The sequence below is a fragment of the Cervus elaphus genome, chromosome 18, assembly GCF_910594005.1.
Source record: "Cervus elaphus chromosome 18, mCerEla1.1, whole genome shotgun sequence".
NCBI classification, from domain to species: domain Eukaryota; kingdom Metazoa; phylum Chordata; class Mammalia; order Artiodactyla; family Cervidae; genus Cervus; species Cervus elaphus.
Window position 1 is genome coordinate 40,548,534 of NC_057832.1, and position 22,455 is coordinate 40,570,988.

The window sequence follows — 22,455 nt, forward strand, 5'->3', positions numbered from 1 at the left end:
GTCAGGCACTATCTCTGGGAAGAGGAGCTGGGAAGGAAGGAGACCAACTTCTCCCGTGCTGCCCTAATGCTCTGTCCCATCATTTTATCATTCACGTGTACTTACTATTTTTAAAACTTTTAAATGAAAAATCTGTATGCTGTTGATTCACTATATGAAATTTACTGAGTCATATTTTATAAAAAATGGAAATATGAGAAGAAGCAGTCCCACACTACAGAGGCCCAGCACGTGCATTGCAGGGGAGCCAGGAGTGGTGGTTTCATTCAGTACAGGAGGCTTGGTTGGGAGCATCTGAGTAGCTCAAGACTTAAGAATACTAAAATCGAAACCATTCAGCCGTCCTCTCCCATTTTCATTTTCAAACTCCAAACCAGGCTACCATCACTACATGATCTGCCTTTCTATTTAGAAAGTCAGTGAAAGAATGAATGACCTCACATTCCCCAATAGGCAGGTCCCAACATGTTGTGCACAAAACAAAACTTGAGTAAATTGATTTGTATTTTAAATACCCGAGCTGAGGTCCCTGTTTTAGCAATCCTGACAAGATCCTCTTTGCAAAGCAAAGAAGTTGATTGTGATGTTAACACTGTGTTTTGTAAACAAAACATACAAAAAAGACGGCTTTTTTTCCCTTGGTGTCATACAAGGGTCCTACTTTCAGTCTGGAACCAATCTTCTGAGCTGTTTGGGTGTTTGGGAGACTGGGGGGAACGGCCAGGTATACAGATCATTTGCATGAAATCAAGGACCCTCTTGCAAAAGATATTTTAAGGACCGAGGAAGCCTCTACAAGTTCAACCCAACATGGAAGCCTGAGGCATTAGAGGGGAAGTATGATTCCAAACCCAGAGTCCTGTTCTATCAGTAGATTCCTTCTCAGTTGCCAGATTCAAAGCAAGTCATACAGCTATGAACAAAAGCTCCAGAAAATGCCACAAGATCCTCCTCTGACATCCTACCAAAGAGGTGAGTGGTATTCTCCCTACTTCTACCCTGAACCCAGTGGGTGTCAGTAAATTGAGGATACCAGCAGACTCAGCACCCACCCAGGGTCCTCCCAATGGGAGCAGGATCACCCTATAGCCAGTGGTAGGGATAGCACCAGCAGCACAAGACAGCCTCCTTGGACAGAGATCAGGGTCTTCATGGGGAGCATCCCCAAAAGGCCACTAGGGAATGAGCAGAGCTGTGACTGATCTGGCCGACGTGAGCAGGCACAGCTGAGGAGGAAGCTGGCAGATGCCTCGCGGTGGCATTTATGTGTGAACCCCCACTGCACCTGGAGACTCCTAGAGAAAGTGCACAAGATTTGGGGGGAGTCAGGAGGTCCTGCAACAGCTGGCCACAGTGAGAGCCAGGAAAGAACAGTACTGCTGAGGGCTCATAGTATTCTTTTTGAGGGAGTGGGGGTGGAGAGGCTCATAGTATCTTATTTGTAATCCCAGGCCAGCGGGCTGTGGAGTGGTCTGAGGAAACTGAGGTCAGAACATCTTAGGTTTTTTACAAATACAAATAAACTGGAATACTAAAGCCTAACCAGGGGTAATCAAAGTATTTTTTAAATCATAGTCAGCCTTAGCTTCTCCCTACGCCCTACCCCTCTAAAACTCTGTGCATGATTTCAGCTTTACTTTCTTTCTCAAGACATGGCAATGTGCTGAGTCACTAAAAAAAAAAAAAAAAAAGTAAAGAAAGAGTGATCCAGCTCCTGAGGACTAGCCTTGGTAATGATCTAAGCTTCTACGCGGCACTTTTTGCCCTGGTTTGATTCCTGTGATGCTAAAGGACGTCACATTGAGCAATCTTAATAAGCTTTCCAATCAACCCCACCCGCTCTGGCCCCACCCCCACCCTCCAACAAAGATTTATCAAATGTGGGATTTTCCCATGAGTCTCAATATTAGAGTCTCAACCCCCAATAAATATGAGACCGGGGATGTCTGAGACTCAGTCTGCCCTCGAGCCCACCAGGAACGAAAGAGAGCTCCATCTGCCCTCCAGGAACCCAGCTATGAACTCTCTCTTCACAAGTAAGTGAAGGAAATCCTTAGCCCAGGAACTGTGCCTGGCAGCCGAGCGGCGAGGGCGGGGGGTGTGCGTCTGCTGCTGTGAGGGCTGGCGGGCGGCCAACAGCCAGAAGCACAGCTCCCCCAGCGGCGCAGTCTGCTCACTGGCTGCTCTCCCTCCGCTCTGTCACAGGCGCCTTCAGTCCACTCGCTGTCTCCCTGGGGCTGCTCCTGGTGATGGCTTCTGCTTTTCCTACCCCGGGTCCCCTGGGAGAAGATTTCAAAAATGACACCACCCCAAGCAGACTACTTCTGACCACTCCAGACAAAACCGAAGCTCTCATTAAGCACATCGTCGACAAAATCTCTGCAATGAGAAAGGAGGTGGGTAGGCTCACCCCAGGGTGATGAGCACCCATGTGGGCATCTATTTCCTTGCTCTTGGATATGAACGGGGGCTTCTGCATTGGGAGGTCTTTGCTGGGTTTGGAGGCAGTTCAGACTTGAAGCCAAAGGGGCAGACTATGTCCTGTAATTTCTCCTCTGCTGCTGGTCTCAGATGGTTCCTTTTCATCCTGGAAAATATACAGAGGGGCTGGGATCCCTGCCCCCTGGCCCATTCTCAGCTCCATTCTTGGCATGAGCTGTGGATCACACTGCCTCTCAGGATTTCCTTTTCCATAACCAAAAAATAAGGTCTGTTGATCTTTTTTGTGATTTGGATTTTGGGAGGATTAAAAAGCACCACCTGAAATGACTGTTCAGCTTCCCAGGACAGTCACAGTACTTTTAGGTTATGCCAGTCCAGTGGTTAAGGACTCCCCAGAGTCATTCTGGCATGTAAGACGGGTACCTGATAGTCCACCAAAGTGGCAAAATCATACATAGGCTACAGCAGCTCCCAAGCTTTAAATGTAAGGTAGTTTGGCTCTGCTTTGGTAGAAAGAAAATAATACAGGAGAGGCAACTGGGAGTCCCAAATCTAGCTCTGATTCTGCTGGACAAGCTTTGTGATCTTGGGCAAATTCTTCAGCACCTCTGGGCTCCATCTGTAAAATTATGGAATTGGACTAGATGATCTGAAAGATCCTTCCAGCTGGGACATAAAATTCTGGCTCAAATTATATTCATCCAATTATTATCAAAATTCCTATCATTTATTATGTTACCTACTATGTCCTGGCACTTTATAAAATATTGTTTTGTCCTCACAATAAACTTAATGAGGAGGCTTTTCATTATCCCCAACTTGCAGATATAGGGACACTGAGACTGGGAATAGGTAATAACCATGAAGTCACAGGTGAGGCTAGAACTGAACCCAAGTGTGCCCATCTTCTGTAGAGCTCGTTTGCCTGGATGCTAATGGACTGTGACTTCACTTTTCTTAGAGAACTTCCTGGCCATGAGACATCATGCATCAGCCCTCTAGTGGTGTGAGTTTTAGGGGCATTCATACGATAACGGTTCTGATATTCTTTCCCAGATATGTGAGAAGAATGACAAGTGTGAAAACAGCAAGGAGACACTGGCAGAAAATAACCTGAATCTTCCAAAAATGAAGGAAAAAGACGGATGCTTCCAGTCTGGGTTCAATCAGGTACAAATGCATTATGTTCACTTTTCACTACTCCCTAGTCAAAAGTTCTCCCCCTTGCATGAAGCATCTGTATACATAAAGACCAGGCAGGCAATGAAGAAGGGGATTAATATAAATAACATCATGTAAATTTCATGAGGAGGCCAACTTAAATGATATTAAAAGCAACTTATTTTTTAACAACTTCGTCAAATATAGCCCCTCTGGGCTGGGATTTTCACCACTGTCAAGTGTTAGGAAACCTCAGAGGTTTAGCTAGTTCATCATGGGTAAGGTGGTCCAGGAGCCTTTCTCCTCTTTGGCTGCCCTTAGCAGGATCTAGGCCTGCCCTCCCTGCCGAGATCATTCTCTACACCCTTCTCCTTCAGACAGTGCAAAAACCCCCACTGACTTCTGATTATTTCATAAAAGGAGGTTTCACCCTAACATTGACAAGGGCAGGAGTGCAGCCAGAGGGAAGGGCTTTATAGGGTGTAACAGAATGGCCCCTTGCCATAATCTAACATCTACTGGGCTTTGAGAAACATTTAAGTGGTGCCTCTTGTTGTGCAGGTATTTTAAATGGGGCAGCTGATGCTGTCCAATGTCTCAAAACATGATGCTTAAGAAGTACTTGAAGTTCCCTTGAGGGGAACAGGCAGAAATTGTTGAATTATAGAAATTTTAATTTCTAAAATCGATTATGCCTTGCTGTCAATAACCAATTTTCCCACTGTCTTTCCTCTTAGGAGACTTGCTTGATCAGAAGCACTGTTGGTCTTTTGGAATATCAGACATATCTGGACTACCTCCAGAATGAGTATGAGGGAGATCAGGAAAATGTCAAGGATTTGCGGAGCAGCATCAGAACACTGCTCCAGATCATGAGGCAAAAGGTGAGTGTCCCCTCGCCTGATTCAAAGAAGGCAGCCTAGACAACTCGGCAGTGTAAAGCCAATTCAAAAGAGATGGCTGTGTGTAAAGGAAAAGATCTGACAAATATTTCCTGATAGTTAAAGCCTTTTCTTTTTCCTGTCTTCTGCAAATGACATCAATAACTATATTTAAAGCTCAGTTAAGGGGGAGGGTTTTAACATCAACTTCTAAAAGTTTAAGAAATAAGGGAAAAAAGTATCTGTAGAGGCAGAAGGAAGCATATCCAACCTCAAGTAACAATCCATAATAACAAAGAACAGAGAGCACAAAAATTATTTAAGATTGCCAAATGACATTCTTGTTATTATGGTAGTTTCAACTCCTTTCCCTTACTCTTTTGCAGAGGAGTTAATGCAGAGAAAAGGCTAAAGGCTGGAAGAGCAGGTACCAAGGGCTTTGGTCATTACCAGCTAGCCATTCAAATGCCACATGGTATAAGCTTGATGGCACAATTTGTAGATGAGCCAAAGCATAGAGAGAAGGAGAAGCAGGCACACGGGTGCTAATCCTCCCTCCCTTTTCTAGCTCTGTGCCTTATACCAGGGCTTCTCCCCCTCGAAGGTATAGACAAGTTTCCCAGAGGATCTTGTTACAGTGCGGAGTCTGACTCAACAGGTCTGGGATGAGACCTGAGACTCACATTTCTAACAAGCGCCTGGCGATGCTGAGGTTGCAGTGCTCCAGGATCACAGGTGGAGGTGCGAGGCCTTCCACCATGACTTAGCTCCAAGTCAGTGGGTCTATGGAAAACTGTTTCCCAATCCTCTTTACGCCACCAGAGCAGCTGACTCTTAATAGATGTCAGATGGATGGGTGAGAGCAAAGCCAGAGAAAAGTATTAGAGTTAGAGGCCCCTGAAGAACCCATTAAAATGCCTTTAACTAAAAGTTCTTCATACATCTACTGAATTCTAACTTTGTGCCAGGCACTGTTTAGGATGACAGAAAACAAGTAAGATACGATGGCTACTCGTGAGATGCTTATGGTCTAACAGAGACAGAGCAGCAAAAAGTATTAGAGCTCAGTTGCTGTGAGATGGTCTCATGCTGGGTGGGCTCAGAGCAGAGGGACCTCCCCCTATCTGGGCGAGTCAAGGCCAATGGTCCCAATCTGCTCCTTCACCCCAAATTTGTTTGAACATCTTCCCACAGGCCACAGCGCCTCTATACTGCAAAAGACTTCTTCAATATTTAAACAATTCCTTTTGTTTTGTGTTCCCTTCATGTAAAGAGCATAGATCTAGTAACCACGCCAACCACAAACCCAGACCTGCTGGAGAAGATGCAGTCCTCAAACGAGTGGGTAAAGAACGCAAAGATTATCCTCATCCTGAGAAGCCTTGAGAATTTCCTGCAGTTCAGCCTGAGAGCTATTCGGATGAAGTAGCTGGGGCCCCCATGACTGTGGTAGTTCCTGGGCATTCCCTCCTCTGGTCAGAAACCTGTCCACTGGGCACATGACTTATGTTGTTCTCTATGAAGAACTAAAAGTATGAGCGTTAGGACACTATTTTATCTTTAATTTATTGATATTTAAATATGTGATATTGAGTTAATTTATATACATGATAGGTATTTATATTTTTATGAAGTGCCACTTGAAATATTTTATGTATTTGGTTTGAAAAAGTAACGTAAAAGTGGCTGTGCGGCTTGAATGTTTTTGAATATTGTTTTGGAGCCAAATCATTTCTTGAAATGTGTAGGCTTACCTCAAAAAATTTGCTAACTTATGCATATTTTTACAGGCATATTTATATTGTATTTATATAATGTTTAATCTGTTTTTATGCCAATAAACTTCTTTTTTAAAGAAAAAAAAAGCAACTAAACCTCTGTATGTGTCCCATGAAGCTTAGCATAAACAAGTTTCTGTCACTACCACCACCACTAAAACAAAAAGCTACAGTCACCTGGAGGAAGGTATAACTGAGCACCTACTGCATGCCAGGCACCGAGCCAATGCATTGCATGCATCATATTTAATCCTTGCATTTGCACACTTTTCTCTGGAGGTGGGAGAGTAAGTGATTCCCTCGGTCACCCAGCTGAAAAGTAAACCACAGGCCCGGTCTTCCTGCCTCCAGGCTCCCTACTCTTAACCTTTAGGTCCTCTGCCTCCCAGGGAACTGACAGATGATGTAGAAAATCCCAAGAAAATACAGGGAATACATTTTAAAGATGCAATCACACACCTTTAAGATGGTATAACCACTTACAGAAGACATAGCAATATGCAAGCTTCTGAATAATAACTAGAAGTTTTTATTCCTGGGTTCCTCAAACTGCACAGACCTGTCCATCACAGCAATGACCACACTGTATCACATCTTAAAATGGGTGGATTTTTCTTTCCAGTCAGCATATGGGGTCCACAAGAAGGCAGACTCTATTTATTCATCTTTGCATCCTGAGCCCACAGCCCAGAACATGAACATTCAGTTCAGTTCAGTCACTCAGTCGTTTCTGACTATTTGCGACCCCATGGACTGCAGCATGCCAGGCTTCCCTGTCCATCACCAACTCCGGGTGTTTACTCAAACTCATGTCCACTGAGTCAGCGATGCCATCCAACCATCTCATCCTATGTCATCCCCTTCTCCCACCTTCAACCTTTCCCAGCATCAGGGTCTTTTCCAATGAGTCAGCTCCTCACATCAGGTGGCCAAAGTATTGGAGTTTCAGCTTCAACATCAGTCCTTCCAATGAACACCCAGGACTGATCTCCTTTAGGATGGACTGGTTGGATTTCCTTGCAGTCCAAGGGACTCTGAAGAGTCTTCTCCAACACCAAAGTTCAAAAGCAACAATTCTTCGGTGCTCAGCTTTCTTTATAGTCCAACTCTCACATCCATACATGACCACTGGAAAAACCATAGCTTTGACTAGATGGAACTTTGTTGGCAAAGCAATGTCTCTGTTTTTTAATATGCTGTCTAGGTTGGTCATAGCTTCTCTTCCAAGGAGCAAGCGTCTTAATTTCATGGCTGCAATCACCATCTATAGTGATTTTGGAGCCCCAAAAAAGTCTCTCACTGTTTCCACTGTTTCCCCATCTATTTGCTGTGAAGTGATGGGACCGGATGCCATGATCTTAGTTTTCTGAATGCTGAGTTTTAAGCCAACTTTTTCACTCTCCTCTTTCACTTTCATCAAGAGGCTCTTTAGTTCTTCTTTGCTTTCTGCCAAAAGGGTAGTGTCATCTGCCTATCTGAGGTTATTGATATTTCTTCCAGCAATCTTAATTCCAGCTTGTGCTTCATCAAGCCCGACATTTCACATGATGTACCATGCATATAAGTTAAATAAACAGGGTGACAATATACAGTGTTGATGTACTCCTTTCCCGATGTGGAACCAGTCTGCTGTTCCATGTCCAGTTCTAACTGTTCCTTCTTGATCTGCATACAGATTTCTCAGGAGGCAGGTAAGGTGGTCTGGTATTCCCATCTCTTGAAGAATTTTCCACAGTTTGTTGTGATCCACACAGTCAAAGCAGGCCCCAATTAACATTTACTGAATGAAGAAACTACATATAGATAATCAAACCTAAGATACTTCAATTCTTAGGGATATATGCTGTTGGTCAATGAGTGGGGAAGTTACTAGTACTGTGCACTTATGAATCTTTATCTTAAGGGAAAAAACAGTAAGACTTAGGAAGAAACATTCTAAGACCTTCTAGAGGAGACAGTGACTAGTCAGTGCATGTATATCTGCCTCCATTTTCTTTCCCACCAGCGATATTCTCCATCTGCCTTCTCCTCTCACCCCAGCTAAGAGTGGTGGTAAGAGAGACAACCTGGGGAAGTGCACATGGTCCCTACATCTCATATCAACACTATGTTGGGAATTTGGCACAGATTTCCCCTCTTAAGTCCCAGCCATATAAAAGTTCTGTCTTCTTAGTAAACTTTTTCCCACCCTAACCACCACAGATGTCTTCCTCTGGGGGAGGAGTTCTGCTCAGCAAGGGAAAGTCCACAGGAGTCAAGAACTGAGAGGAGTTAAGCAAGAGAAGAGCCACATACTCTGCTTTCTAGAAACCATGCATCACAAGCAGGTTTCTGAAAATCAGAGCTAAATTCAAAGAGCAAGAGAAAAAGCAGTTAACAAACACCTCCACTCTTCAAAAGAGAATGTGTGAGCATCATATATGTTAGGTGATGCTGGGGATGCAAAGGTGAACAAGTAAACATGTTTGTTCATGTGGTTTACACTACGGCAGGAAGGCAGACATTGAACAAAGGATGTAAATGTGAGGAAGTTTACAAAAGAGAAAGGTCAGGCATACCCAGAACCCTATTATAGGCTCCAGTAGTGGAGGCATCTAACTATGTCTGGGAGGGCAGTAATGGAGGCTTAATTGAGGAAGAGGGGTTCGGGCTGAGATGTGAAAGATGATGTAGGAGTTAGCCAGGCCAGGACGGGTGGGAAGAGCACTCCAGCCTGAGGGGACAGCATGTACAGTGGTTTGAATCCACAAAGTGCACACTATGGTTGAGAACATGAAAAATACATGATGTCCAGGGCATAAAGAATGAGAAAAAGGATAGCTGAGAATGGATAGAGAGGAAGGCTGAGACCAGACTGAGAGCATCAGAAGCCATATTAATATAAAAATAAAATTTACAAAAGCCATAAAAATTTGGAATTTATCCCATATGTGATGAGAAGGCATTGACGGTATTTCAGGAGTAGAATGACATCTGTGATTTACATTTTAATGTGCTCACTCAAGTTGCAGCGTGGGAAATGGATGGGAAAGAGGCAGGAAGAGATTGCTGGGGGAATATATCAGAGGCCTTCATTGTAGTCCAGGGAGGAAATGGATTAGGATGGTGAGAATGGCTTAGAAGAGAGAAGGCAATGGCAGTCATCAGCAAAAGACAAGTAGGGGCTGGTTCAGTAAGATGTGGTGATTGTTGACCAAGATTCAGGAATTCTAGAGGACACAGGCTTTGGGAGAGGGAAGAAGAAGGAGTTGAGTGGAAAATCCAGAGAATTTTGAATTTGAGGGTTTTCATTTATTCAAATACTCTCTGAGCTTCTGCAATGGGTGAGATTCTCTGCTAGGCCCAGGGCATATAATGATAAATAAAACAGACTAGGTCTCCACTCTCAGGGAGCTTACAGTCTAGGGAAAACAATTTAAAGAAATAACTACTATGCTAAGTATGTATGCTACTGTTACAAGCAGGTAGCCCACCCACGCCAAAAGAGGCATTGAAGTCCTAACCCTTGTACCTGTGAATGTGACCTTACTCAGAAATAAGATCTTTGCAGAGGTAATGAAGACAAGAGGAAGTCATGAGACACATAAAGACGCCCAGGGGAGACGTCCATGCGAAGAGAGAGGCAGACAGTGGAGAGATGCATCTACAAACCAAGCACTAAGGACTGCTGACAACCACCAGAAGAGGCAAGGAAGAAGGATCCTCCTCTAGCGCCTGTAGAGGACAGCCCTGCTCACACCTTGACAGCAGACATCTATCTTCCAAAACTGTGAGAGAATAAACTTGTGTTGTGTTAAGCCACAGTTTGTGATAATTTGTTATAGAAGCTCTAGGAAACTAATACAGCTATTATGACAACACAAAGTAGGAGAATCTAATCTAAAATAGAGTTCAGAAAAACCTCACCAGAATAAGTGACATTTAAACTTATACTAAAAGAATGTATGGAGATGGTGAGGGACAAGCTTACACCAAAAGAATGTATGATGGAGAGGGACGAGGAAGCCTGGCATGCTGTAGTCCTTGGGGCTGCAAAGAGTCAGACATGACTTGGCACCCAAGAACAACAACAGAAGAGTGTATAGGAGTCAGCCGGTTGTAGAGGTAGGAGAGGTGTTTCAAGCAGTAAGCACAGCATGTGCGGAGGCTCAGAGGTTGGAGAGAACATGTTGGAGGAACTGAAGGAACTATGAATAACTGAAGCACAAAGAAGAAAGTGGTACAAACAGAGCTGAAGCAATAGGTTCAAGTTATGAAAAATCCTGAAGGGGGGATTAAATAAAAATGTTGATATAACAGAAAGATAAAGAGCAATTTTCTTAGAATTTTTGATTTCTTTTTTGTTTGTTTGTTTGTTTGCTTTCTCACTTTTTTTTAAATGTTGAGGGATTTTTCATCATCTGGTGGCATGGGTTAAGGAGATTTGGATCTAAACCTCTATACCAGGTAGTATAGAGAGCATCTACAAGAGATCTACTTTTCTGTAGTGGGTTCCAGCAACAGGGCAGACCATACTAGAGAGGTGAAGGGCAAGAACAAGAGAAGATGAGGAGCATGTCAAGGTGTGTCTTAAAAAGAACTTCAGACATTGTGATGTCAGGTATCAAATTTTCATTTATCTTCTCCCTTACTCATATATCCTCCATGAGTTTTATTCACTGACATAAAGCAAATATATGGCAGCCTTGTGTAAGCCCAGCTCTAAAGAATAAAGGGAGGCTCCTATGCACCTTTGAGGCTAAAATGGACAATGGAAGGTTGAAAACACAGGGAGATCAGGGAAGTGATCAACAGAAACCGAAGAGTTCAAAGCAAGAGTGACAGGCAGCAATCAGGACATGTAAGACCCCACCAAGAAAATCAAGAATAAAAAATAATAATTTTTTAAAAGATCAAAAAGACTCAGGAAAATCTGGGAGAAGTTTGAATTCCCTGTAGTTGGCTTGGGATGGAGATACTGACTATAATATCTGTATGCTAAAGGAAAGGATGATCTCCAAAGGCTAGGGACTTGAGGACATGTAGTTATTCTATGAAAATGACCCCAAAATCTGCAAGATAGAAAGCTGGTAGGAAAGTAACAGTCCAGAATCCACTTCTGGTAAAATTCTGAGTTTCTGGTGGCTTAAGAATAGAAAGGAAAAGATAAATGAACCCATATAAGTAGACTAATAATAAGACTGAGAATAGACTGGGGATTCCCTGGTGGCCCAGTGGTTAGGACTTGGCACTTTCACTGTGGGGGCCTGTATTCAATCCCTGGGTGGGTAACTAGGATCCCACAGGCTGAACAGCATGGCCAAAAAAACAGACAAACAAAAAAGACTAAGAATAGACTAATAACAATGATGATAATAATCTGTTATTGAGTACTTACTGTGCACCAAGTACAGTTCAATGTATGTGTTATTTCAGATGCACATGTATTAACCAAAGGAGCAGAGAGTCTAAGCAATACATGCAAAGTCACAAAGTGTACTTAATTCCACAAGACACGGCTAGCTGTCCTTTCAAATCCACTCTTGCGTTTGATTAGCCATGTGGCTACCTATCTAGAGGCTACATTTCCCATTCTCCTTTGCAAGTAGGTGTGGCTGTGCTGAAAAAAAAAACACGGCAGGCTCAAGAAAAGGCTTTAGAAAAGCCTGCTTACAAGTATGACCCTTGGCTGGCATCTGAGACCTTAACTGGTAAACAGTTCCTCACGCTGATACAAAACTTTCCCTAATGGATTAGAGTGCCTAACCTGTACAATCTATACAGTTTATACAAACCACCTGCTTTCCTTTTAAGAATGTAAAATCTCAATATGTGCTAAGCAGAACGGACCCCACTAAAAACTTGGGGAGCTGAGCTGCTAAAGAATTTCCCTGGAAAAAAAAAAAAAGAATTTCCCTGGTAGACACATACTGTCACAACTCACTGTGGGAAGAATTAAGCACATTCCATGTGGCTCCCCTGGGACAGGACTATTGGAAGCTCGTGTTTAATTTCTCTAAAGTCCACCTCAGGTCTTTGCCCTTTGCTGAGTTTGCTTTGTATCCTTTGGCTATGATAAATCACAGCCATGAGTCCCATGACTCATGTACACTAAGTCCTGGGGGCCCATCTAGTAAATCACCAAACCTCAGGGTAATGTTGGGAACCCTCGACACAGTGGCTGAGTTCTCATCAACGAAACGTGAGTAAATTGATGTTGTAATTTTACCTTCACTTGCCTAAAAAGATATTACTTGCCTTCTATTGTCTTTCACTTTTTTGTGGATTAGAAAAAAAAATGCTATGATAAATCAGCTTTAATCACACAGAACAAAGCAATATCCACAAGCTGCAATGTCCAACAGGGTACACAGTAGTCATTTGCATGCATTTAATTTTAAACCTAAATTCATTAGGATTAAAAAAATTAAAACGTTAAGGCCCCCAATTTCATTCATGCTAGTGGCCATCATATTGGGGGCAGTGCAAATACAATACATTTCCATCACTGAAGAAATTTCTACTGGACAGTCTGACCCTAGAAGTTAGCGGAGCAGAGATGAATGGAACTTTGGTTGCTAAATGACCTCATTGAGATGAACAGACTCACTACACTGGAACATCAACAGAGTCAATGGATCATTACATGATAAATCTACTTCTATCTTATTCAACTATATTTGGGGATATGTTCATTACAGAAGTTTGCCCTATATTCTAACTAACATAACTCCGAATTTATTCTTAAGCAAGGATTTTTTTTAACTGCAGAAAGCAAGCAACCATGTAGAACAGGAGCAAAGTCAGAATCTATCTAACAAGCACAGCTACTCTTGATGCCCAGGTCTTTAATCAGAGAACATGTGAGTTGGTGACTTTGTCCATATGGTGTAGGGTCTCTCAGGATCACAAAAGCTCAGTCCTCACTCTACCATTGCTCTTTTGTATCGCCATTCAGGAAGAACTTCCACAAACAATCTATGTACTTCTTTTTAATGTAAGCATTACTATAAATTTCCCTCTCTGTACTGATTTAGCTTGTCCCACAAAGTTTCATATGCTACATTTTCATTTTCATTCAGTTCAATGTATTTGTTAACTTCTCTTGAGACTTCTTTGACCCATGGATTATTTAGAAGTATGCTGTTTGGTTTCCCAGAGTTGGAGATGTATCCGTTATCTTTCTGATATCTATTTCTAGTACAACACTATTGTGGTCAAAGAACATATGATTTCAGTTCTTTAAAATTTGTTGAGATTTGTTTTATGACCAAGAAATGGTCTGTTTTGGTATATGTTCCATGAGTTCTTAGAAAGAATATGTTTTCTGTTGTTGTCAGGTAAAGTGTTTTATATGTCAATTAGATCCTTTTGGTACCAATCAACAGGTGTGACTGGGTTTTTCTATATCTTTGATGATTTTTCTCTCTAGTTGCTCTGTTGGTTATTGAGAGAGGGGTGTTTAAGTTGCTAATTTGAATCATAATTTTTTTTTTCTTTTCAGTTCCACTAGTTTTTGCTTCTTATACTTTGCAATTCTGTAACATGGTTAACACACACTTGGGATTACATGCTTTCTTGGAGGCTTGGCCCTTTTATTTATTTTTGTCCCTTTTATTTATGTCCCTGTCTGTCCATGGTGATTTTCTTTGCTCTAAGTCTACTTTGCACGTGTGCATGCACGCTAAGTCGCTTCAGTTGTGTCCGAATCTTTGCGACCTTATGGACTATAGCCCACCAGGCTCCTATGTCTATGGGATTCTCTAGGCAAGAATACTGGAATGGGTTGCCACGTCCTCCTCCAGGGGATCCTTCCAACCCAGGAACCAAACCTATGTCTCTGGCATCTTCTGCATGGCAAGTGGATTCTTTACCCACTGAGCCACCTGGGAAGCCACCTTCCCAGGGAGAACAAGAGCCACTTTTTTTTATTAGGTGAGAGTGGAAGTCCAGGTTCCCCATGTTGTCCACTGACACCACAAGGGCTGGGGTGATGGGAGTTGGGAAGGCAACTCATTACTGCCTAGCAGAGATGGAAGTCCCAGATACCCACTTAGTGCTTTCTGACCCCACTCCACTAGGGGGATGGGGGTGCCTCATTATGGCCTCATGAGGGTGGAAGTCTAGCTTCCTTACTTGGTCTTAGCTAGAGAAGGAGGAGTAGGATGTTATTTTTCTCTGTGACATTTGATTGGCATCTAGTGTTTATTATCTACAAGTTTTCTGCCTTACAAGACAGTCCCTTCCCTAGACCTTTGTCTAGAAAGACCAAGTTTTTCTTGGGACCTTTTTTTTTTAATCTGCACTCACTGGCATTTTCTGAGTTGCTGTCTTCTCCAGTATTGAGTATGACACATAGAAGGCAAAAAGAAAATCCAGGGAACTCACCACTATGTCATCCCTCACATCCTCAGGTCTTGACTGGTCAGCTTCTTCTCTCTACAGAGTCTTCTTATGTTTGTTTTATTCAAAACATCCAAGGTCTTCATTGCATTCAGTAGAAGGAACAGGGAAAAGTACCTCTATTCCATCTTTCTGTAAGTAGAATATGTGTACTAATATCAGGTACTCTCAGATCTTAACCCCAAATCAAATTTGCAAGGTCACATTCTCCATTATGCGGAGTCCATGTGAGTGAACCATCTCTCATGCCACCAGCTTTCCACTTCCCCACAGGGACACATAGAAATAATATTAATAAAGGAAAAATAGAATATCAAAATAAGACTCTAGAATGCACAATAGATATTAACCATATATTCTAGGTCCCAATGTAATTGTTGTGGATAACATTTTCATATATTAAACTGGCATTCTTTTCATTTCTAATAATTCCTTTTTGCCCCATGACCCTGCCCCCACTCAACTGAACATTAAGTCATCTGTTACCTCCAAAGAGGGATGCTTCTATAGAAAAGCAGACCATTTTTTCAGTTGTAATAGCCTGATCTTTTGAGTATATGGCAAAAAGTGTACATTACCAAATAGACTAGAGAGAATGCATGATCATATAAAATCTAGTTTTTCCTACCCTAGAGGAAATACAAATTCTCTTAGTTGTGGAAGATAAGCAGTCATTAGATGGGAAAACTTATAAAATTACTTGTTAACAAATATCTCTGAAAAAAGCATCCAAATGTTGTAGGCATGTCCAAAAGTTACAAGTAAGAATAGACTGGAGAAGCCTTAGGAAAGGACAGGGCAGATAAAAGAGCAATAATGTTTCTGATAAATGGAGATCTGATTTATATCCAATACCTTGGGAATAGATGGCAACCACTTCAGGGCAGTCAGCTGACGGCTCTCTCAAGCCCACCCTTAGGAAGTCTTAGCATTCCTGGACTGACTCTCAATCCTGAATGTGTGGACAGGAGGGGAAGACTAGAGTCTGAACTGACTGAAGAAACCCTGATCTGGCTGAGGTTAAATATCTATGAAATGAGGGCTTGACATAAAACTTATGTTCAAATTTTTAAAAAATAGACATGGTTTACCTGCTTCTGTTGAGAGCCTAAGTTTCATGTCACTACACAAGTAATGAAACACAAAGAAATGTTGGCAAATGACCAGAGATAATCAAACAAGAGAGCCTGGTTTTCCAGTAGAGTTGGTAGACTAAATAATTTTGACAATTAAGCTAACTATAAAGTTTTGCCTAACAGATCCACAAACTTTAAATTTTTAAATCAAGTACTATTCCAGTATAATAATAATTAATTATGGAATGCCACTAAAGACTAAGAGTTATAATAGGTAGTTCTATATGTGGCAAAATAATTCAGGTTTTAGAAATTGCCACTCTGTGAAAAACAGCCACCAAAAAAAAAAAGTGAAAATTGAGTTTCCTGTAAGAATCAAATACTTTAGAAAGTAGAAGTAATTGTTAAACGCCCAAGACACAATTCATTTTTGTCCTTAAAGCATTTGTTCAGTTTAACTAGATTGGGCCACTGAAGATAAAGTGATCACAGGAATCTTTACATGTCTTTGAAATGCAACAGGACTAGAAATGGAGCTACATGTACCTCTGCACGTGAAAAGCCACACAGTGCTTTCTGTCCCCTTCCTTCACCAGCGAGGCTTCCCTGGTGGCTCAGATGGTAAAGGATCTGCCTGCAATGCAGGAAACCTGGGTTTGATCCCTGGATTGGGAAGATCCACTGCAGAAGGGAATGGCAAACCACTCCAGTATTCTTGCCTGGAGAATTCCATGGACAGAGGAGGATAACAGGCTACAGTCCATGGGGTTGCAGACAGTTGGACACGACTGAGCAAGTAACACACTTTCTTTCACTAGCCAGCATGAAAGGTGTCAGAAATCTGCTTTTTCTTATGTTCCTAGGCAATTCTAAGATCCAAAAGATAGAAAACAGGAGAGTACTCTAAACAGACCCTGAATCAGGCTCAGTTCAATCAGACTGATAGTCACAGCACCTGCTGTTTCCAGAATGCCTCTCTCTGCCTTTAATTCACGCCAGCCTCACAGCCTCTCTTTCCGCAGAAGTCTCTGGGGCTAAAGCAAACTTCTCAACCTGTAAAATTCCAGCTAACTTTGAGTTCACCTTCCTCAAAGACCTCTGTGCCTGGGGGATTTCTGGGTAAAGACAGCAGAGTATATTAATATATTCGACTCCACTGCCCTCACCCACACTTTCCCGAAAACCTTTTCCTGAAAATGAAAATCTGGGCGGGGGGGGGGGGGGGAGCAATGATATCATCAGTGAAACAAGGAAACAAACATAGCTGCAGTCCACAAGTACACTGCTCCAAATCCGGGGAGTCTGGATGGAGATATGGGAGAAATGCGCAAGTACATACCTACTTCCCCTAAAGGAACTGGCCGTGTGCGGAGGAGAGGTCTATGCAAGAATCTTCAGATTAGACAAACAAGTCCTGGAGGCGGAAACGCCCACAGAACTGAAATGTTGAGTCTTTTCAGATATAACACTTTTTTTTTTAATGTTTTTATTATTTTTTTCTTTTGGCCACTTCTGTGGCATGCACAATCTTAGTTCCCCCAACCAGAGATGGAACCTACACTCCTTGCAGTAGAAGCACGAAGTCTTAACCACTGGACCACCAGGAAAGTGCCCACATGTTTTTTTAATGAGAACTCATTCAAACACAGTTTGAACTAGGGGGATGATATTTTAATTCAGAAAGTGTGTAAGTTCATAAACAACCTTTCTCAGTCATTTTCAAGCTACCAGATTTCTTACAATTAAAGAGAAAGCTTTAACAGTACATAAAATCCTAGGAAAAAATAATCTGTCTTAGAAGGAAATGCTCTTAAGGACCTATATACCTCTGTTTAAGGCTGAATGATTCTGGATGTAAATACACATGGAGATTTAATTGTGCTACTGTCTTTTTTATCATTATTGGTTTTGCATTGTACTGATTACAAAAGTACAAAATTTTGAATAGTGTTCTAACCCTTTTTTCCCCAGAAGCTTATTTTCAGAGCATGACTTTTGCAGAACACAAAGTTTTTCAGAAATGTATAAACAGTGTGACAGCAGAAATGTCTTTAGGTCTATTGATAGGCCCAATTCCACTCCACTGAATGGCAGAGAAGAAACAGCTATGGGAGAAATCATGTGGATTGTTGAGCCTAGGCATCCCAAACAAAGGAACTAGGGGTTGAGGACCTCCGAATAAGGCAGTGTGGATGAAAAGCTGTATTGTAGGTCCCTCATCCCCACTCATGTTTCAGAATACTGGGAGGCAGGCAGAATACTGAAAGAGTCTTCTCTGGGGAATTTAATAAAAGAATAAAGATGTGAAAGTACCAATATCAAGAACTCTCCAACAAATGTGGTCCACCCATTATTTTGTGAAACTCAAGAATGAAAAGCCCTACAGACACATGCTTAGAGCTTCCAATTAGCTTTTTTGTTAACTCTAATATGAGCAAACAACAAAGTCAGATATCTAAGGAAACTTCGGCTGACCTTAGATAGACAGCCACACATTCCTCAAACAAAGATGGGTTTCTAGATCACAAGGACCTACTGTACAGCACAGGGAACTTGACTCAATATTCTGTAATAACCTATACCAGAAAAGAATCTGAAAAAGATATATGTATTATATAACTGAATCTTTGCTTTATACAACACTTTGCTGTATACCTAAAACCGATACAACATTGTAAAACAACTATAGCCAATATAAAATAAAAATTGTTTTAAAGAAACAATGGGAAAAAAAAGGTATCTTTGGAATCAGCAAAGAATTGCAATGTGGGGTTTGCAATTGTGGTGAGTCATGTGCAAGTTCCTGCAAGGCAAGGGAAGGATAACACTTATAGAGGTGAAAAGGTGGTTGAGAGGGCTACGGGAAACGCAGAGTCTATGGCTTTTCATTGGCTGAATCCTTTTCAGGAAAGGAGACTTTCTTCTTCCTGATGGGCTCCACTATCATTGCAGGGCATGAGAGCTCCCTCTTCTGGTCTCCTAACTCTACTTGGTTGAGTTTTCTGTTAATTAGTTTTTTTAACCTCTAAGAAGAGGGGCTTTCCTGGTGGCTCAGATGGTAAAGAATCTGCCTGCAATGCAGAAGACCTGGGTTCAATCCCTGAGTTGGGAAGATCCCCTAGAGAAGGAAATGGCAACCCACTCCAGTACTCTTTCCCTGAGAGTTCCATGGACAGAGGAGCCTGGCAGGCTACAGTCCATGGGGTTGCAAAAAGTTGGACTCAACTGAGCAACTTTCACTTTAATCACTTCAATACAGAAGACAAAGACCTCGCCCCAGCACCACCAAAAAAACAAAAAAAAGGCAATTTTCAGGAAACAGTTACTTTGCAGTGAAGAAACCTTCAAAAATATCAACAATATCCTCAGAGAGATAAAAGAGGAGGTTACATCCATGAAACAAGAATGTAAAGCTATCAAGAAGGAGAACAGTCTAAGAACAACAGGAACTAAAACACAAAGAGCTACAACATTCAAGACAAATAAATTAACAAAAAGACAAACAAATGACAGAAAGAGAGGATGGAGAAGATGAAGAGATGGAAATCAACAAAAGAATTCAAGAAAATTTCCCAGGATTAAAAGATACACATTTATTACAGACTCTAAGTTCACTCTGCTCGCCACATGACAGGCCAATGAATCCAAGAGAGAAGGGATTGAGGCACGGAAGAGACTTTATTCAGGGAGCCAGCTGATCGAGAAGATAGCAGGCTAACTTCTCAAAACAACCATCTTATGGGGTCTGGACACCAGGCTATTTTATAGTTCAGAGATGGTGGGGGTGGGGATTTGGGGGAGAGGGAGGAGGTGAGGAAGCAAAGTAAAAAGGCCATTATTCTTGCAAACATCTCCCAGAATGGCAAGCCTGGGGCAGGGGATATGTCAATTTCTTCCTTTCTGCCCTCTACAGGTGGACAGGGTTCTGAACAAACGCACTTTAGTTTAACAGTCAGGCAGAGGGGCAGGATTTTCTGAGACAGGCCATTCTGTGTCAAAGAAACAGTTCTAACATGGAGTCAGAATTGGCTTCCTCCCTGCAACACATTTCCAAAGTGAAAGGGTCACAACACAATTTTTTAAATGCCCTACATCAACAAAACAAAAACATGCACGAGGGAATTTTCTTGGGAAATCTCAGAGCTCTGGGGACAAATAGAAGATTTTGCATGCTTTGAAGAGGAAAAATCAAGTCACATATAAAAAAAGAAAAGAGAAGAGAAGAAATATAGGAATCAGATGGCTTTAGACTTCTCAGCAGCAATACTAGAAGCAAGATGACTGAAGAACAAGAAGCAGTGGAGCCATGTCTTCAACATTTCTCTAAATTCAGCCAAACAGTTAACCAAGCATGAAAAAGAATGAAGATATTTTTGGAAACTCCAGGACTCCAAAATTTACATCTTGTTTACTCTTTGGAAGAAACAATTGAATGTTGTTTTTTTTTTTACCAAAGCAAGAGATTAAACCAAGAAAAGGAAAGACATGGAGTAACCAAGAAAAGACATGGAGTAACCAAGAAAGACATGGAGTAAACCAAGAAAAGGAAAGAGGAGAGAATTGAAGGTAATCTTAAAGTGGGATGATAGAAGAAGATCCTGGGGCAAGGGCTGTCATCAGGGTCAAAGGACAACAGTCCAGGTTGATGCAGTGACACCAAAAGACAGCCATGGTGAGAGCTGCCACCCCTCAGGTACTACCCGCTCCCGTGCACTGCCGTTTTAGTGGAGGAATAAACGCCTAGTGAGCCTGGTTTATATCATCATCTATACTCAGCCTATTTTGACCAAATGCTGATTAATTAAGCTCACGCTTTTCCCTCCATGCTACAACTATCACCAAGAGGATAAACAGAATATATGCTTTATCCAGTGTATCTCAGTTTTTAGCATGCAGCAAAATCACTTGTTATTTTTCCTTATGGTCTTTTCAATGTACTCTTAACATCTTTTGTTTAAATTTATTTATTTTTAATTGAAGGAGAATTGCTTTACAGTATTGCAATGGTTTCTAACAATCACTTCTTCTTAAAACACAGACTATTGGGCCCCAAACCCAGAGATGTCTATTTAGTAGGTCTGGACTGGGAACTAGGAATGTCTAACAACTTCCTAGATGATACTGATACTGCTGGCCTAGGAACCACACTTTGAGAACCATTGCTTTTTACCTGCCTTTTAGCTCTGGGGTTGGTCATGATGAGCTGGGAATCAACAAGCAGAGAGTCCTACTTTCTTCAACCATTTTTCCTCTGGATATCTCTGGCGCACACTCCTGGCCTGTCAGATGTTTTGGTTTTCTCAGGATCCATTCACATCTTTGCTCAAAGACTTCTGCAAAGAAGTCTCCTAAAACCATTTCCAAGAGTCTGTTCAGCTTATTTTCTTCTGGGAGATCCCTTCTAACAATAGCAATGTAGCTCTCTTTTCCTACTTAGCCAGGTTTGTACTAACTAATCATGTTTTTAAGTATTCTTAGGCATACATACATACAGAGGTGATTTTAAAAACTGATTTTAAGTGAGGAAATTATGAACACAAAAGTCAGCAAATGATTACCACCACCGGGGGGGAATGGTATAACTGCGTAGGACTCACAGAGTATATCTAAGACTCTGGAATGACTATATATGAACATCCTTTTTATGATTAGTCTTTAATGTCTAATAATAAAGAATATCTTATTTATTCTTCAATATGAATTATATAGTTCATAATTTTTAAGAAAGAGAAAATAACACCTTCTTATTGAATATTTCGTCTCAAAAAAAAAGATCATGGAGGAGAGAAAACAACTGAGAAGAAAGCTCTCAGGACGAAGGCAATAGCAGATTTGATGAAAAGATGTTTGAGACAATAAACCCAAGTCAGGTTTCAGATTGCCTTAGTTCAGTACCCCACCCACTCCCTTCACCTGATGGCCAGGCCATTCAAAGATGTGTAATAATCAGATGGCAATTAATGTAGAACCTATACATAAGAACTGCAAAAAAAAAAAAAAAAACAGCAAGAAAAGCGAAATGTAAGCAAAGAATTGGTGAAGAACAGATATCACCAGAGGTACTACCCAAAGACTGCTGTTATTAGATTGACTAAGCAGAGTTGCTGACACAGAACTTGTCAAAAACCGTTGAACAAGTGTCCAGGAATAGGAGCAGGAATTCATTTAATTCCCCTGAAAATAAAAAGTGAAGTAAAAAATTCACCTAGTTCTTTAAGGGCAGGAGAAAAAAGAAGGTAGCTCAAAAGTAAAATACTCTATAGCAGCTGCCGTGGGTGGCAGCCTGCCTTACTTCTCCAAGAGCTGCCAGGGTCACGTGTTTGAGTACTCAGCTGTGTTGTCTGAACTAGGACATGCCACTGGCCATAGGTGGTTGATCCAAGGATAAACACAAACATGGGCTCAAGACAGGCCTACCCATTTCTCTGGAAATGAAACTGAGACTAGTGTTTGCTGAAGCAGAGGCACTGATAGCAGAGTTCTACAAACTTCCTGCTGCTGAACCCTCAGTTTCTGTGCTTTCCAAGATTTGGCTGTCAGTGATTTCTTGAATGAATAAGATAATCTTATGTCCATCCAATACACATCTTTTTTACTTAGGCTAGTCAGAGTCTATTTCTGTTACTTAGGAACAAAAGAATCTTAATTATTGTAGGCTTGTAATTATTTTCAGGAAAAACCTCCCAGAGCCTGACTTCCGAATACGTGTGTTTAGTTATTTTCAAAAATATCTTA

The 22,455-nt window shown here is 41.6% G+C and overlaps 1 protein-coding gene across 1 annotated transcript; it reads left to right on the plus strand.

Annotated features, from left to right (window-relative positions):
- The first annotated feature begins 1,921 nt into the window (after window positions 1-1,921).
- IL6 (interleukin 6) lies at window positions 1,922-6,349 on the plus strand. Its single transcript, XM_043871610.1, has 5 exons — window positions 1,922-2,036; window positions 2,206-2,396; window positions 3,499-3,612; window positions 4,341-4,487; window positions 5,758-6,349. Exons 1-5 carry the CDS (start codon window positions 1,931-1,933, stop codon window positions 5,911-5,913), a joined length of 714 nt encoding a protein of 237 aa, XP_043727545.1. The 5' UTR covers window positions 1,922-1,930; the 3' UTR covers window positions 5,914-6,349.
- The last annotated feature ends 16,106 nt before the right edge of the window (window positions 6,350-22,455 follow it).

Coding starts and splice junctions, on each gene's coding strand:
- IL6 (XM_043871610.1), top strand. CDS start 1,931: ATGAGACCGGGGATGTCTGAGACTCAGTCTGCCCTCGAGCCCACCAGG. Junction 2,037..2,205: donor TATGAACTCTCTCTTCACAA/GTAAGTGAAGGA, acceptor GCTCTGTCACAG/GCGCCTTCAGTCCACTCGCT. Junction 4,488..5,757: donor TCCAGATCATGAGGCAAAAG/GTGAGTGTCCCC, acceptor CTTCATGTAAAG/AGCATAGATCTAGTAACCAC.